The following is a 17702-nucleotide window of genomic DNA, read 5'->3' as shown; positions in this document are numbered from 1 at the left end:
AAAAAAACTTAATTATTTAATAACTCAAGCAACGATAAATTTATCACTTTTATCTCTAATTAAATAATTAATAAATCTATATCTATACTACCTTAACTTGAATGTTAAATTATTATAATACTCCCAACTTAAAACACTAAATTTAGTCTATATGTAATATATTTAATATTATATTTATTTACGCTATATTATATTAAAAGCATACACCTTTTCACATTGATGGGCAATGACTCTTCCGAAAGGTTGTGACTTTTTAATAGAATTGTGACTTTTTCGATGAGTTATGACATTTTCGAAAAGTTGTGGTGTTTCTGAAGGGTTGTGACTCATGTGAAAAGACACGATAAGAACTTTTTCATACTATCCTTTCATGTCTTTAAAGAGAGGGGGTTTCTCACACTTTTCAACTACAAATCTTGTAAGTTTTCTATTCTTCTTCTTAAAACAAGGAAGATTGTGAGAGTTGTTCAATCATAAAATTACAATATTTTTTGTGGGTAAATTAGATAGATCAACAAAAATTGATTCAACAAGGAGAATGAAATAACTCAACTTCAAATAAAAAGAGTATCTTGATAATTAATATATTTACTCATTTTCATAGCCATAAAATATACTTTTGTAGAAACTTCTACTTGACAAGAAGATCAATGATTTTCCGTTGCACAAACTACAACTTGGTGTTTAGAATCTGAAAAGTCTCAAACTATTGGAGAAAAAATATTTGATCAAAAACTTGTTTGAAGAGTCCAAACTACATTTAATAAGTACTATTTCGTTTTCAATTTATTTAGTGTACTTTTACTTTTATTCAGTTTAATATAGAATGTTTTTTTTTCTTGGGGTGGGGTGCACTTTAAGACCACAAAGTGAAAAGATATTTTTATATATTTAACATATGATCCTTGAATTAAAAGTCTTCTTTACTTTTAAACAAATTCCATATCAAATTAAAATTAGACCAATCTGTATCTATCTTTTTTTATCTATCTATACTACCAAACTTAAAACACCAAATGTAGTATATCTTCTATATTTTATATTGTATTATATTTATTTATGTGTATTATACTATATTATATTAAAGACAAAAACCTTTTCACATTGAAGGGTTATGACATTTTCGAAGAGTTATAACTTTTTCGATGAGTTGTGACCTTTTTGAAGGGTTGTGACTTTTCTATAGGGTTGCGACTTTTTGGAAGAGTTATGACTTTTTCGAAGGGTTGTGACATTTTCCGATGAGTTGTGACCTTTTTGAAGGGTTCTAACATCTTTTTGATAAGGCACAATAAGTAGTTTTTTTATACACTACCCTTTGTTGGCTATTAAAAGAGGGGCTTCCTCAAATTTTTAAACTACATTTTTAAAAAAAATATTCATTATTCTTCTTCTTCTTCTTTAAACATCCTATTTAATACATCTTCTATATTTTTATGATAAGGAACAATATGCACATACTAATACTACACATTTTAACTATAAATGGAGGGATTTCCTCTATTTTTAAACTACGTTTTTTTTACGAGATAAAATAATTTGACATGTCTAATACTTATAATTATCACTTTTTCCTATTGTAATTATACATTTAATAATATATTTTTGAATTCTTAATGATACTAATCATGATTTTTTTATAGAAATTCTTTTGATTTTTTTAAAAAAAAATTAAAAGACTAAAAGTCCCACTTTAAATTTTTTACAAAATATCAAAGGTGACCATATTTAATTTTGAGAACTCATTCAAATGGATAATAAAGTCATAAATTCTTAATTATTATATTATAACTAACATAAAATAATAGCTACTATTCAACCCAAAAAAAAGTATAGATATTGGACGGTGCTAATTTAAGGATTTTTTTTTAACTTTTTGATAAAATAAATTCATAAATCAAGTTAAAATTACAAATATAAGTGTTAAAATTTATTATCTAATATATTTGAATTTGAAAGTTAAAAAAAATTAAAACTTTTTTACACCGTGTGTAGCGCGGCTAAGTTTACTAATACAATAATAACAAAGTAATGTACTATAGAGAAGGGAGGAGAAAGTATATTTAAGAGCTGAAACTAAGAGATTTTAAGAGTGACTATTTTTTTATTTTAATAACATTCACGTTATTTTTAAAAATAGTGTGATATGTGGTTTGATATTCACGTGCGTTTGTCAAAACTAGTTACCTTAAAAAAATGAACTCCTAACTTGAATGTTAAATTACTATAATATCCCTAACTTAGGTTGTGACTTTTTTGATGAGTTGTGACTTTTTCGAAAAGTTGTGACTTTTTTCGAAGGGTTGTGATTTTTCGATGAGTTGTGACTTTTCCAAAGAGTTGTAACTTTTTCAATAAGTTGTGACTTTTCCAAAGGGTTGTGACTTCTCGAAAAGGTAATGACTTTTCAGATAAGACACAAAAAAATATTTGTTCATACTACCCTTTGTTTACTATAAATAGAGGGGCTTCCTCTCATTTTCCAACCATTATTTTTTTAATCTTCTACTCTTCTTCTTCTTCTTCTTCTTCTTCTTGCATTTTAAACTTTTTTGTGTGATTTATTGTCGTTGAGTGAGTTCGAAGTTTAGCGGAATATGAGGTACCACTATTCTGATGAAGTAAGTTGTTCTATCCTAAGAAGGTATATTACATAACCTCGAGTACTTGAGGAAAATAATTTTGATGATATAATAATTATTTTTTTTGCTTAATATATACATTAGTATGTAATGTTCCAATATATGAAGTTAACATGATGATGTAGTCTAAATTCATTTGTTTTTGTGAACAATTTTCTCTTGTTATGTAGATATATGCTTCTGAATATCTTTTCCAAAATTTAGAGAATTGTCACGATTTGTTTTTGATACTCAAAACAAAAGAATGACTTTATTTATCAATATTACTTATGTGATTTAGACTCTCAAGAAGTTTGCTTCAAAATAGTTATTACTATATAAACATTGCCCTTTTGTTTTTTACTTATTTTCTATTTCTTAATATTTCAGTATTTTAGACGAAAAAAAGTTCATATGACTTGTAATAACGTCAGTTGAAGTTTGTATTAGTTTAATTTCTATTATTTATCTAATTGTTAATTTTATGAGATAAATATTTTCATTAATGCAAATATATATTTATATTTGGGTAGGTATTTATATTTAAATTAAAGTATTATATATGTCACAAATGTATTATCTAGTTAACAAGATCTTCTAACTTCAAAATATATTATTTTAAAATGTTTCGAGTTTTTTTTATAAAAAAAACTCCTAACAAATGTGAAAATATGTGGATATATAAAATGTAGTTGTTCTCTTCACATGTTAATATGACATCTAAACAATTTAATGATGTAAAACACATCTGGTTAGATGACAAGAAAAATACAAAGCAAATATAAGTTAATATTAGTGAGATAAGACTAATTACATACCTCATCAAATTGAAATAAATATATACATTATTGCATCTAACTAATAAAAAATTTCATTTACCATCTTCATAGGTTTGCATGAATAAGAGATATATATATATGACGATCCACATTGAACATTTACAAAGGAATCTGCAATATTATTTTTTGCTAAACTTATTATTCAAATCTTCGCTTAAATAAGCAATACTATTTACTATAACATATATTTTTGAAATTGATAATCACTTACAACGCACGTGTCAAAAAACTAGTTATTTTAAAGCTTCTTATTAACTACACAAAGCTAAAATAAAATCACTATATTAAACATAAAATTTCTTAAAATAATGTAAAACTAGTGAATGGGCCAGAGATTTTGAGTCAATGGCGGCTGGACACGTTGGTATTAGTCAGATATTACTAAATATTTATATTACTATACTATATATGAATGAATAATATTAAGACTTTGGGAGTCTTGTTTCTTATTTATACACTCAGAATCTAGGCGGAATTGTGATTTTTCGTCGAAATTTTGGAATTTTTTTTGCTTTTGATCGAAGCCAGAAATTGTGATTATTGATTGTGGATTAAGGAATTTTGGTGTGGAATTGAAATGGATGGGAATAATTGGAGGGCCGCTCAGGCTCAGGGAGGTGGTGAAGGTGGCGGACCGGCTGCCGGAGCTATGGATTCCGGTGATTGGAGGACTCAACTTTTGCCCGATTCGCGTCAAAGGATTGTGAACAAGATGTAAGCTTTTTCTATTTTTGGTTTTGCGACTTGTTCTTATTTTTTCATTTGTTAAAAGGATTTGGAATTTTGAATTTTAGGGTTTTTTTTTTGTGTTTTATCGGTTATCTGAAGAAACCCCATTTCGTTAGAAGTATTGATTAATCAATCTGATACATGTTCTTTTCCAGTGTCTTTCTGTTTTATGGAAACTCACTTTATCAGGTGAATTTTGGGGGTTTTTGGAAATGGTACTGGGTGAGTTAATTGGAAGTTTATGCCCTAGTTATTTCCAATTTTGGTAATCAGTCAAGGGTAACATATGCGTACACTCTGACCCCACGTATGGGATTACGCTAGGTATGTTGTTGTTGTTGGGGGGTGGGGTTAGCGTGTGGTGGATCAGTCAAGGAACTAGTTCAAGTGGGAAAACCAAGTTTTACTCACTGTGCTTTATATTTTGTTTTAGATATGTCGAAATGGTAGGTTGTTGTTCGCGATAATTGGATTATAACTACTTATATTTGTTTAGAGGAAATAAGTTTTAGTCTTTTGTAGCAGGGCGTGATGTCGAATTGTTTTTAATATATTTGAGAAGTATTTATCTAGATTGTGCTTTTATCAAGAGTTTATGTTGATCTTTTGTTGATATGGTTGTATAGAATGGAGACCTTAAAGAGGCATCTTCCTGTTTCTGGGCAAGAAGGAGTACAGGAGCTTAAGAAAATTGCTGTGAGGTTTGAAGAAAAGATCTATTCTGCTGCTACAAGTCAGGTATGTAGTCTACACGTGTTTCTTATTTGTTCGAATTGTAAAGCTAGCTCATAAACCACCCCTGCCTTTTTCATCCAATATTAGACTTTTGATGCAATTTGTTTTTCAAGACCATATAAGGGAATCACTCATCCCTTTTTCATCCAATGTGGGACTCTTGTTTCAATTTGTTCTCCGAGACCATATAAGCCCATCCTTTTCATCCAATGTGGGACTCTTGTTTCAATTTGTTCTCCGAGACCATATAAGCCCATCCTTTTCATCCGATTTGGGACTCTTGATGCAATTTGTTCTCCAAAACCATACAAGGAAACCACCCATTTATCTGATGTGTGATTCTTCTACATAAATGATTCAATTTTTTCTCCTCTTCATTGATGTTATTCCTGCTTGTATAAACTTGCATTCGTCTTTCCAGTCATCTAGATGCGTTGTATTAGGGATGGCAAGCGGACCGGGTACAGTGCGGTTGCGGGCCAAACCCGCATAATCCTGCGAAGATTTTGACCCCCCACCCGTATCATTATGTTTATGTAGATCTTCGCACTCCTAAACGAATCACTAGTTTAGCAATTTTACTAAGACATTGCTGACATTAAAAATAATAATTGGATATTCTTATATTTGCTCTCATCAAGGTTCTTATAACAGGGAAATGGAAGAGCCTGATACTATATATAGTTCATCTTAAGCATGAGATCTGTAAATCGTATTTAATTGGTAATTTATTTAAGTTAAATTACCTATTACAGTGATGTCAAGAACAAAAAAACAGGGTTAATTCTGCATATTGACATGTTTTTCTCACATGTAAATATTATAGTATCATATTAATTATTATTCCCCAAGAGTGCTCACTATATATATATATATATATATATATATATATATATTTTATTTTATTTTTATAACCGAGAAATCTGGCTGTGACCCTCCACCCTTTGGACCAATCACAGCCTTTTAAACTCGGTGGATAATGGGCCCTCCCCTCTACACTTCTCCACTTAAATACCTAGCTTCGGTTTGCATGGTGAGGGGCTTGAATATGCAACCCAAGTCACAAATCCTCCACCTTTTGCCACTCGAGCTAGGCCTTGGGGGCAGTGCTGACTATATATTTGTCAACACAAAATGGATAGAATCAAGTTATATGGAATTAAATTAAATAATTTCTTATTTGAGTGACCACATAGATTCACAAAATCTACTTCTACACTAATTTTTATACTGACCACCACAAAAAAATAATTTAGATCTAATTTGAATGTCTTTGCACGCCTAAGCAACCTCCACGAAGTAGGTTTAAGGTCTGTGTAAACACTATCCTTCCCAGATCTGGTTGCTCGCCTAAGGAAGTTTAGTACTAAGAACTTAATTTCTTTTTTTGTTCTTGTTCAAACCGCTGCTTGGAGATTCTTTACTTCAGCCGAGGCCCGAGGGTCTATCGGAAACAATCTCTCTATCTTTTTGAGGTAGTGGTGAGGTAGTGGTAAGGTTTGTGTACACTCCTCACCCTGCCCAGACACACTTGTGGGAGTTACACTGGATACATTGTTGTTTAAACCCCCTTCATAGTTCTGCAACCCGCCCCACGCTGTATCAGTGTTTTTAAAAAAATATTTGAACCCGCCCTGCATAGCCTACCTTCAGTTTGCCAACCCTATGTTGTATGTATTTTAACTTATATTTATCTAATATTGCAGCAAGATTATCTTCGGAAGATATCTTTAAAGATGCTGACCATGGAGACAAAATCTCAAACTCCTATGACCAATTCTGTTCAGCCAAATCCTGCAAGTAGTGGTCAGAATGCCCTTGGTCCAGGTGAACAATGAAATCTCATGTGCTGTATTTCAAATAGGGAAATCTTGTCTGACAGGACGTTTTGTACAAACCTAATTACTTCGTTCTGCTGTTGAAAAGTTTGCTCTCTGTAGCTAATAAGTGTAAAGGAAATTTTAGATGCTTGAACCATTGAGCTATTCTTTGAGTGATCTATAATTTTGGTGACTAGCCCTAATAAGTATTGTTTGCGCTCTAGGTCAGAGTCCTGGCCCTGCTCTTTCTCTATATCCAGACTATTCTTTTCTTATTAGCTAACCAAGATAAGGGACAGAAGAAAAGCTTATGATTTACAGTACTACATACTGTTGTTTATTTGTCTAATAAGTAACTTAGTCAAAGTTCTCTTTTGTATTTTCGAATCAGTTTTCACAAAGCAATGACTTCTGTTTCTTGTATCTTCAACTAAAAAATACGTGTTTACTTTTGCTGCTTGTTTGTATTTTATTTTAATGTTATTATGTTTGCTAGTTATTTGATAGCATCTTGACTGGCTTCTTTTTGATTCATTTCTGTAGGATCGCACAGTATGCAATCCCAAGTTAACAGCCAAGCACAGCAACTTCCTGTACCTATGGTGGCCAATCAAACTCAAACACGACAACCACTGTTGCAGCAAAACCTTCAGAACAATATGGCATCAACTGGGCTGCAAAATTCTGCTAGCTTGGCTCCTTCACTTCCTTCTGTGAGTAATTTGACGCAGGGTACCATGCCAAATGTCGTGGGCCAGAATTCAAATTTGCAAACCATGCAAAACATGCCAAATGTTGGTCAAAACTTAGTAGGAAATGCCATTGGGCAAGGCATGCCTCCTAATATGGTTGCTAATTCTCAGAGGCAGATGCAGGGAAGACAACAACAGGTTGTTTCTCAACAGCAACAGCAGCAGTCCCAGACAACACAGCAATATATTTACCAGCAGCAACTGCATCAGCATCAAATGATGAAGCAGAAATTTCAGCCGGGAAGCACATCACAGTCCTTGATGCAATCTCACATGCAGCAACAGCAACAGCAACAGCAACAGCCGCAGGAGCAGCAGCAACAGCCACCACAGCAGCAACAAAACCTTCTACAATCTACTCAGACACAACCTTCTCAGCAAGCTATGATGCAACCTTCTTCAATACAATCAACTTCTTTGTCCAACCTTCAGCAGAATCAACAGTCAAATGCTCAACAGTCAACTCAATCTGTACTTCACCAACGGCAACAATCAGTTATGAGACAGCAGCAGGCTCCCATGCTTCATCAACAGCAATCGTCAATGCTACAGCAACCAATTTTACCAGCGCAACAGCACCAACAACAACAACAGCAGCAGCAGCAGCTGATTGCACAACAGACAAATGTTGCAAATCTCCAGCAGAACCAATTGATGAGTCAACAGAATACAATGCCTGATGTGCAGCAGAGGCTAGTGGGCCAACAGAACAACTATAACAGTCTGCAGCAGCAGCAGTTACTTAATCCGCAAAACAGCTTTCAAAATATGCATCAGCAGCAGTTGGGCTCTCAAAGTAATATTACTGGGGTCCAGCAGCAACAGCTGTCTGGAAGTCAACAGCCTGGTAACTCTGGCTTGACATCTAATCAGCACCCTATCCATTTGATGCAACAACCAAAAGTTCCTGTACAACAACAAATGCTGCAGAGTACTACAACCTTGTTACCAAATCAAGGTCAACAATCACAGTCGCAGCCAGCACAACAGCAAATGATGTCTCAGAGTCAATCACAACCAGGACAGTTACAGCCACCTTTGGGTTTGCAGCAACAGGCGAATCAATTGCAAAGAGAGATGCAACAGAGGCTTCAACCATCAGCCCCCTTGCTTCAACAGCAGAATGTAATGGAACAGCAGAAGCAGCTATATCAATCACAAAGAGTCGCACCTGAAGCCTCATCAAGTATGTATTTTTCTTAATCAAAGCTTTCAATTAGGTCTCATAAATCACTTTTTAGCAGTTTGTCATTCTTAGATATTTCCACCTTTCATGCCTTATGTGTGTGAAGGTATAGGACTTCTACACTATGTTAACCACTGGTTTACATTTTGTTTATGTAAAAATGAGTAGTACTTGACTCCTTACAGCATTAAAATTTCAGGCAAGTTTTGGGATATGAAAGGTGATGGATATTTTAGATAATATTCATACTTATCTGAAATACCCAACACCTTTCATATCCCAAAATTTGCCTGAAATTTTAATGCTGTAAGGAGTCAAGTCCTTCAATATTTTTGTGCTATCCTTAACTTTTGGTTTATTTGTAGCATCTTTAGATTCTACAGCTCAGACGGGAAATGCAAATGCAGCTGATTGGCAGGAGGAGGTTTACCAAAAGGTATTTTTTTTTCAATGGTATTTCTATATGCACGGGATGTTGAAGACTGAGGAAATTACTGGAAATTGTTGTTTTGGAAATTGACAAGTGAACTGTATTTTGATAAATTGACTGGTTGCAACAATATAAGAAGTAGCTGAATGCTGTGAAATATTTCCTGTGATTGATGGAATAATAGAGGAGGTTTATCAAAATAAGTATTCGGCAAATTCATGGTCATACCCATTCCCGCAAAGCACTTTTACTGTGTTCCAATTCGTAGAAGAATTATGAAATTACACTTGTTACAGCTAACTTGTAAGAAATTGATTTATTCTCAATTGAGAAGTGAGGTACAACAACTATTATGCCTCAATGTTAATCAAGTTAGGGTCTGTTATATGAATTATTGTTGTCTATGTCGCTTCATTTGAGCTCTTCTCAATCCAATATTATAGCACTTGAATTTCCTTACACTTTCTACTGGCATAATTGAGAAGTGAAGTAAATAAATTGATTGGTTACACTTGTTTTTTGATGAAGTGATTATAAATAGTTGAATGTTGTTATGTATTGTCTGAACTCACGAGGTAATATGTCCGTAAGTTTGGGTCAGGGTCCTCATAATATGTCCCTAATTGTTTCATTCCATGGAAACTAAAAAATTTATTGCTACATTAAAGGGTAAATCTATTCATGCAGGAAGTATATGCTTGCATATATGGCTATTAGAAAATATTGTTCTTTGTGAAAAGACACATTCATCTGTATTAGTTGGTAACTGTTTTTGTTTCTGTTTTTTGGGATGCACGAGAAATTCATTGTTTCCTGTTTTGAAATGTGGATGATAATGAGTCTGCCCCTCTAGCTTTTTGTACTTAAATACCCGACTTGGTTTACTAGCTAGGAGTGTAAGTTGGAATATTTTGAGTTGGCCAAGAATAAAGATATAACATCAACATGCCTTTTTACTTGTGAAGCTAACTACATTGTTGTTATTCATTGTTTACCCTCATTTTGCTTCACTGGTAATAAAGGTGTAAAGTGAAAAAGAAAATGATGTTCCCACACTAAACCATATTATATCTCCCAAACAATTATAGAAAAGTATATTCTAATTTCTCCTGATTGGGCTGGTCTATTATCACATCTTGGAACTAGCCCCTTGCTGTGAGCACTGAGCGAAACGTGTACGAAGAAGCTGAAGGAAGCAAAGCTCAGTTTATTTTTTCATTCACATGTTGAATCATGCAAAATGGATTCTTTAACGAGTTTTAGTCTTCCTCTTCCACTTCACTTTTTACCTTTTTATCTGGAAGATTCTTTCATGAGGATTCTCTAGTTTGTTCTCTACTGTATCGGAAAGTTGATCTAATTACTACCGATCCATATGGGAATGCAGTCTGGACATGTGCGCAATTCTGAGCTGATGCAAATTTTTAATGCAGATAAAGTCTATGAAGGAGTCGTATTTAGCAGAGCTCAATGACCTATACCACAAAATTGCTTCTAAAGTGCAACAGGTATGTCATCAACATTTTAATCCATTATTACATTTTTGGAGCAATTCTACCAGCTGTGTATGGTGCAGCATGTTGGATACTAGTTTTTTTTATATAATTTGAGATGTTAATAGTTCTTAGAAATCATTCTTCTTATGGGGACAGTACTTGCAATCATATATTTCTCCCCTACTTATCCAAAACCACTGCAGGCATTGCCCTGTAATTGCTTCATCATAGTTCTAAATTATGGTTTGACTCCCTTGAAAGTTTTGTCAATTGACACACCATCATTTGCATATAGCATGCACTAAGGTGTACTGCATTTGTATTATATTGGTTAGGTCATCCATAACTAGGTTAACAAGTACTGGTATCAGATAAATTTCATAAACCTATGGTTATTGGAAACTCCTCTCATCTATTTGCATGTTTCTGATACGTACTATAGCTCCTTCTTACATATATTCTCTGGCATTTCTAGTTGATACAAACTCCTTGATACGCCCATAGGTAATCCTAGAATATTATCTAACTGAGAACTGATGCAGAAAGCTCAAAACTCTAAATTCTCAGTTTTGCATCTTTAGTTCCTTTCCAGCCATCTTGAGAAACAGTTGTATCATACTGGGAATACATTGTAGTGCGGTTAATTCCTTTTTATTTCTTGCATCTGCATCATTTGTCTGTGTTGAAGCGTTGTGTATGATTGTGAAGTATAGGTGGAGGACACCATAAAATGAGCTATTTACACATATCTAGGTGAACACTGTGATGTAGATGCCACTTTTATGTTCCCTTGGGGGAAGGGTTCAAGGCTTCCCTAATTCTTCGGGCAAGGGCTTAATTTGTCTAAATTTTAAGAGCGCTTAAGTCAGCATTCTGTTGAATTGGGCACCTGGCTACTATGTTATTTGTCTTTTTATGTTGGTTTTAAGTTTTACCCCCTTTTTCTTTGCTGTGGGAGGGAGGTACTTGAAGCATGACTTTTAAAAGTTTGCAAAGGGCAAGAAACAAGACTTTGACTAAACTGATTTTTTTTTTCCTGATTTTAAGCATGATTCTCTTCCTCAGCGTCCTCAAAATGAGCAAATTGAAAAGCTCAAGATGTTCAAGATTACGCTGGAACGCATTGTGCTTTTCTTGCGGCTTAACAAGCAGGATATTCAACTTTCTCACAAGGAAAAGTTGGTTTCGGTTGAGAAGCACATAAGTTTCTTTCTTAGTTCCAATAGGCCGCGCAGCAAGCCTTCTTCTTCTCCACTGCAGGGACAACTTCCTCAGTCTTCCATGCAGCTTCAGCAACCACAATCTCTTGATGGTCAATCTAATCCATCGATGCAACCTGTACAGGGTTCCATGGCAGCAATGCCGCAGAATAATCTCACCAACTTGCAACATAATACCTTGTCTGGCATATCGACAATTTCCAACTCCCAGCAACACATGATAAATACAGTACAGCCTGGTTCCACTGTAGATTTGGGACAGGGTAATTCATTGAACTCACTGCAGCAGGTGGCTACTGGCTCTTTACAACAGAATCCTGTTAACAGTCCTCAACAAGTTAACATGAGCTCATTAAGCTCACAAAGTGGAACAAACTCCGTACAGGCAAACCTCGGTTCCCTACAGCAAAATTCAAACGCCCTGCAACAGTCACTTCCTAAGCAGCACGAGCAGCAAATGTTGCAGAACCAGCAATTAAGACAGCAATACCACCATAGGCATATGCAGCAGCAACTTTTTCAAAGACAGCAGATAATACAACAGCAGCAAGCGAAGCAACAGCAGACCACGCTATTGCCAACCCACCAGATGTCTCAGCTTCAACAGATGACTGATGCTAATGACCTAAAGATAAGGCAGCAAATGGGGATAAAAACAGGAGTTTTACAGCAACAACAGTCAGTTGGCCAGCGTGTTGGATCTCATCATCCCCAATTGAAGCCAGGAATATCTTCACCTCAACTCCATCAAGCATTGTCTCCTCAGGTTACCCAACATCCTTCTCCACAAATTGACCAACAAAATATGTTGGCGTCTCTTACCAAAGCTGGGACTCCTCTCCAATCCGCAAGCTCGCCATTTGTTGTCCCTTCTCCTTCAACTCCCTTGGCTCCATCTCCAATGCCGGGGGATTCTGAAAAAGTTTGTGCTGGCCTTGGATCACATACCACATCTGGAAATATAATGCATCAGCAAGCTACTGTTGCTTCTGCACCTGCCCAATCCCTTGCAATTGGTACTCCTGGGATATCAGCCTCACCTTTGCTTGCTGAGTTTACTCCTCTAGATGGTACACATGCCAATGTCTCAGCTGCTGTTCCTGGCAGGTCAAGTGTTGAACAACCATTGGATCGCTTGATGAGAGCGGTTTGTATTATACCATTCTACTTAATTTATATCTTCAGTAATCCCAATAATCTGTCTTCATTTGATTTGACATATTTATTATATTCAGGTTAAAAACATGTCTGACAAAGCATTGCAGTCGTCAGTTCAAGACATCTGTTCAGTTGTCAGTATGAATGATAGAATAGCAGGATCTGCTCCAGGAAATGGATCAAGAGCAGCTGTTGGCGAAGATTTGGTTGCCATGACCAAATGTCGTCTCCAAGCGAGAAACTACTTTACGCAGGATGGACCTACAGGAACAAAGAAAATGAAGCGATATACAACTTCCAACGTTGTGTCGTCAAGCAGCAGTTTAAATGATAGTTTCTGGCAGCTGAGTTATTCTGAAACACCTGAGTTAGAGTCAACAGCAACATCTAATGCCAAAAGACCTAAAATAGAGGTAATCTTCTGCTGCCTACTTACAGGACAAAAGTACAAAACTGCACGTCCAAACATGAGAGCTCCGTGGTAGACTATATTGGTTCTTAAAAGAAAAGGAGGTCCATTCAGGTGCACTTTAGAGTTAAAAAAGTAAAAACTGATCTTTGGCCATGACTGCTAGAGAGAGAGTAGAATGACCAAATGCAATATGGTGGAATATTTCCTGAAGTTTCAGCTTGCATGCAAACTGAAACTCGACTCAAAGTGGTTTTTAACAATCATTCCATGTGCCTGCTCTTTCATTTAATTGATTATGTTTCTGCAACTGGAACTTCAACCCCAAACTACTACTTATAGTTCTGTTCTGAAAACTTTGATGGCTATGGTAGAATATTGTATGGGAAAATCAAACATTACTTTATGTGAATGAGACATGAGTTTTACTTCTTTAGTACTCTTGCAGCTTGTGAGTATGTCTAAATAATCTGAACAAATAAAATGACTGTCTAGAATAAAACAAATGCATTATATTGAATGCTATATGCAACCTGAGACTTTCAGTTGGCTGCTCAGTCTTTGTACCAGACTGTCATTCAGTGTCTGCTCCTTCAACATATGATAATGCCCAATCCATACCACAAACTTCCCGGCTCTTAAGTGTCCCTCAGCCTTACTGTGCCTGAGCAGCACTCGATACAAATCTATACGGAAACAATAATAATATGCCTTCTATCTATATGGTTTCAATATTATCCCTTTTGTAGCAACTAGTGTGTGAATATATTCTAGTGGTGAACTAAAACCGAGGTGGAAGTTGTACTCAGATGTCTAGTTACTGCCTATTTATGAACTATTTTGACTTGAATCCCCAACTGCACCTCATTTTATTGCTAGGCTCTTTGGCATTTAGATTGACACGAAACACTTGGTCCTTGCATTTTCATATTGAGTTTCTTTATGCCTGGATTCACCCTACCTTTTTTGTGTTATTATAAACAATGTGAATCACTTGAATCCCACCTAATCATTTGATAGAGTAATTGTATTTCCAGACGAGTAAATTTGTTCAACAGGAAAAGCAGAAATACAAATTGAAAACATTCCAAGCTTTGGAAGGATACAGGGCAATAGGCATTATAATTTTTAAGACTCGAGAATATAAAGCAACTTTGCTTCTAGGCAGCATGTGAACCAACATTCTGGAATGGTGTTTTTATTCCGTAAAGCTTTGCATTTATGGGAAAATGAGTTATTTTTGTTATTTCGTTTGTCACATAGGTGCATTTCATCCTCTCTTTTTTTCATGATCAGACATCCAATGTTTGTTGATGTAAGATAGAGTGTTTGATCACAAAAATGTTATCTTTTTCAGATGCTGATTTCCTTGATCTTGTATTCATATTGATGTGTTGATCTTTGACAAGGAAATTGCTTTACTTGTCAACTTTTGGTTTCTCCAGCTTTACCTTGTAAATAACAGCAATTAGTACTCTATTGTAGGTTAATATTGCACTGGTTGAAGAGATACAGAAAATCAATCGGCAACTTATCGACACTGTTGTAGAAATTAGTGACGAAGGTGTTGATCCAAGTGCTCTTGCTGCTGCAACAGAGGGCGGTGAAGGCACTACTGTTAAGTGTTCTTTCACTGCCGTTGCGTTGAGTCCAAACTTAAAAGCACTGTATGCTTCAGCGCAGATGGTAAGATATTGATCATATACTGAACTTCTGTCATCAACTACGTATCAAAAAAAGAAAATCAGTCATCAACTCTTTTACATTTTTTGTTTCTTTGGTTGAATGATGGTATTTTACTTCTGTGCAGTCTCCAATTCAGCCTTTGAGATTGCTCGTTCCAGTTAATTATCCAAACTGCTCTCCGATTTTGTTGGACAAGTTTCCAGTTGAAGTCAGGTGAGTAAATTTGGCAGTCTTCTTGATAAGAGCAATTATAGTCCTTGTTATAAAATAAAAAAAGTAAGAGCAGTTATAACATATGAAGTCAAAAAAGCATTAATAGACCTGATTTTATGCCGTATTCATTATACCTTGTTGATTTGTGAAAAAGGTCTTACAATTTTGAATTCTCTAATGGCCAATCATAAAAGATTTTGTACATGTGGCTTTTGATCTGCGTTAAGATTATCAACTAGGTTTTGAAAATCACTTTATGCAATCTTATAGTCTCCACTTTTAACTCCTATGTGATACATTTAAAAACTGTGTTTCAACTATTTTCTTCTGCAGTAAAGAGTATGAAGATCTATCCACGAAGGCCAAGTCAAGGTTTAGTGTCTCCCTGCGAAGTCTTTCACAGCCAATGTCTTTAAAAGACATAGCCAAGACTTGGGATGTTTGTGCTCGTGCTGTAATTTGTGAATATGCACAGCAAAGTGGAGGAGGAACCTTCAGCTCAAAGTACGGGTCTTGGGAGAACTGTTCGATTGCAGCATGATCAAAGACGGAATTATGAGGTTTTCTTCATCCGCCTTCGGCCTTGCTCTCCTGCTGCTACCTCCTATTTTCTGATGGTGATTGCGTAATTGTCGTCTTCTTGAATTGAATGCTGAGATTCATTCTTATATGCTGGTTGTTGCTGGATAAGTTTTTGTACCCCCTTGAGTTGTTTGTACTCAAGTGTGTGGAGTTTGCCTTTTGAGGTGTCTGTCCTTCAACTTAAATGACTATTTTATGCAGAATATTTTTTTAACATAGCGCTTGTTTGGTACAAGGGATAACTGATCTCAGGATTAGTTTAGGATGAGCTTATCCCATGTTTGGTTGGGATAATTGATTTCGGGATAACTTATTCCCCAACCAAACGTGCCCTTGGTGAAATTTTAAGGTTTTAAAACATTGGTTTTTTTATGGCTTGCTCATTGTGGTGGTCTGCCTTGATTCATTTTGGAACCATATGAGGTTTATAAATGGGGCACTTACATGATTACAGGAGGAGGAAGTTATAGATATATATCGTTCGACCAACTAATTTACCAACATGACAAAATATATATCTGTATGTATAGGTATGAGTTTTTAGTATGAAGTGTGTGCAACTTATGCACTTTGTACATATTTTGTTAGTTAGTTAGTCGAAGTGTTTAGGATTATCTGCCTATGCTTATTTACGTCCTTACAGTTTCCCTCAATTTTTGCCTCTTGTCAGAATTGTAGTTATAATTTTTCGTTGAACTTACGAGTATAACTCAGAATTATTTATTTGCAAAATAAAAGAAGTAGAAAGAAAAAGTGTCAAAATGTTTTGATTAAACTTGATATTGAACTAATTGATTAAAGTAAACCTGATGGAACGGATTTGAGTTTAGGAAATGAAAGAAATTTTGTTGCGAATAATACCACCATTATAAAATCTATAAAGCGAATCCGAATTCATCCAACTGCAATATAAATATGCTATAGAATGATTAATTTTTTTTAAAATCAATTATTATCAAACTAGTGACTTTAATACATGGCACTACTAATCTATAGAATAAGACAACATTATATGATAGAATCTTGAAAATTAAATATAGTGATAAGACATTTTGTTTGGATAATCATTTTTTTAAGGACTAATCACACGCAATTCGAAATTAGTAGTAAATAATAAACTCATATTCCTATCATTCTCATTTCTCTACGTATGAGTTTTGGGAATGAAAGAAATTATATTGTGAATAATATTTCATAAATCAATTTTATAATGCGCGAAACTTAATTTTCAGAATGTATTTTTTAAAAAAAATCAATTATAATCAAGATTGAACTAGTGACTTTAATACGTGACATTAGTAATTTATAATATAAAACAACATTATATGATAGAATCTTGAAAATTCAATAGTCATAAAACATATTCTTTGGATAATCATTTTTAAGGACTAATGACACACAATTCGAAATTTAGTAGTATTTAATAAACTCATATTCCTATCATTCTCTACTAAAAATAACAAGTTTCTATTTGTGATAAGGTTTCTGAACATTCCCTTTCTTAATCTAACAACTTTTGTTTAACTAACTTCTTTTATTAGAAACACCTTAGTAAAACAATTAAAAGCACAAAAATAGATTTGATTGTTTGTGTTCTCATCTTAATATTTTTCTTGACAAATTTAAGATCATAAAATTATATTAGATATATATTATTCTCCGTAAATTCTATATGTGTATTATATTTGATATATTATTATTGTTGTAATGACAAGTGTAAGACTATAAAATTTAAAAGATTTAAAATATTATTAATTTACGATCAAATATTGGTAAGTTTTTCTTTAAATTTAAATTATGTGTCAAAACAAACTAAGACACTTAAA

The 17702-nt window shown here is 34.4% G+C and overlaps 1 protein-coding gene across 4 annotated transcripts; it reads left to right on the top strand.

Annotated features, from left to right (window-relative positions):
• The first annotated feature begins 3930 nt into the window (after window positions 1-3930).
• On the top strand, window positions 3931-15990 carry LOC125818639 (mediator of RNA polymerase II transcription subunit 15a). 4 transcript variants are annotated; one of them, XM_049498149.1, is made up of 11 exons: window positions 3931-4174; window positions 4816-4927; window positions 6631-6751; window positions 7288-8682; window positions 9048-9118; window positions 10546-10620; window positions 11656-12975; window positions 13064-13399; window positions 14881-15081; window positions 15206-15294; window positions 15628-15990. In XM_049498149.1, exons 1-11 carry the CDS (start codon window positions 4038-4040, stop codon window positions 15833-15835), a joined length of 4065 nt encoding a protein of 1354 aa, XP_049354106.1. In that variant the 5' UTR covers window positions 3931-4037; the 3' UTR covers window positions 15836-15990. The 4 variants fall into 4 exon arrangements, with proteins under 4 accessions (XP_049354106.1, XP_049354109.1, XP_049354107.1 ...); XM_049498152.1 differs by having other exon boundaries at window positions 3981-4174; window positions 9057-9118; window positions 11674-12975; XM_049498150.1 differs by having other exon boundaries at window positions 3981-4174; window positions 9057-9118.
• The last annotated feature ends 1712 nt before the right edge of the window (window positions 15991-17702 follow it).

Source organism: Solanum verrucosum, unplaced genomic scaffold, assembly GCF_900185275.1.
Source record: "Solanum verrucosum unplaced genomic scaffold, falcon-dt-bn FXZP01000252.1, whole genome shotgun sequence".
NCBI lineage: Eukaryota > Viridiplantae > Streptophyta > Magnoliopsida > Solanales > Solanaceae > Solanum > Solanum verrucosum.
This window is presented reverse-complemented; position numbering and strand designations above follow the sequence as displayed.

Coding starts and splice junctions, on each gene's coding strand:
- LOC125818639 (XM_049498149.1), top strand. CDS start 4,038: ATGGATGGGAATAATTGGAGGGCCGCTCAGGCTCAGGGAGGTGGTGAA. Junction 10,621..11,655: donor TTGCTTCTAAAGTGCAACAG/GTATGTCATCAA, acceptor CCTGATTTTAAG/CATGATTCTCTTCCTCAGCG. Junction 12,976..13,063: donor TGGATCGCTTGATGAGAGCG/GTTTGTATTATA, acceptor TATTATATTCAG/GTTAAAAACATGTCTGACAA.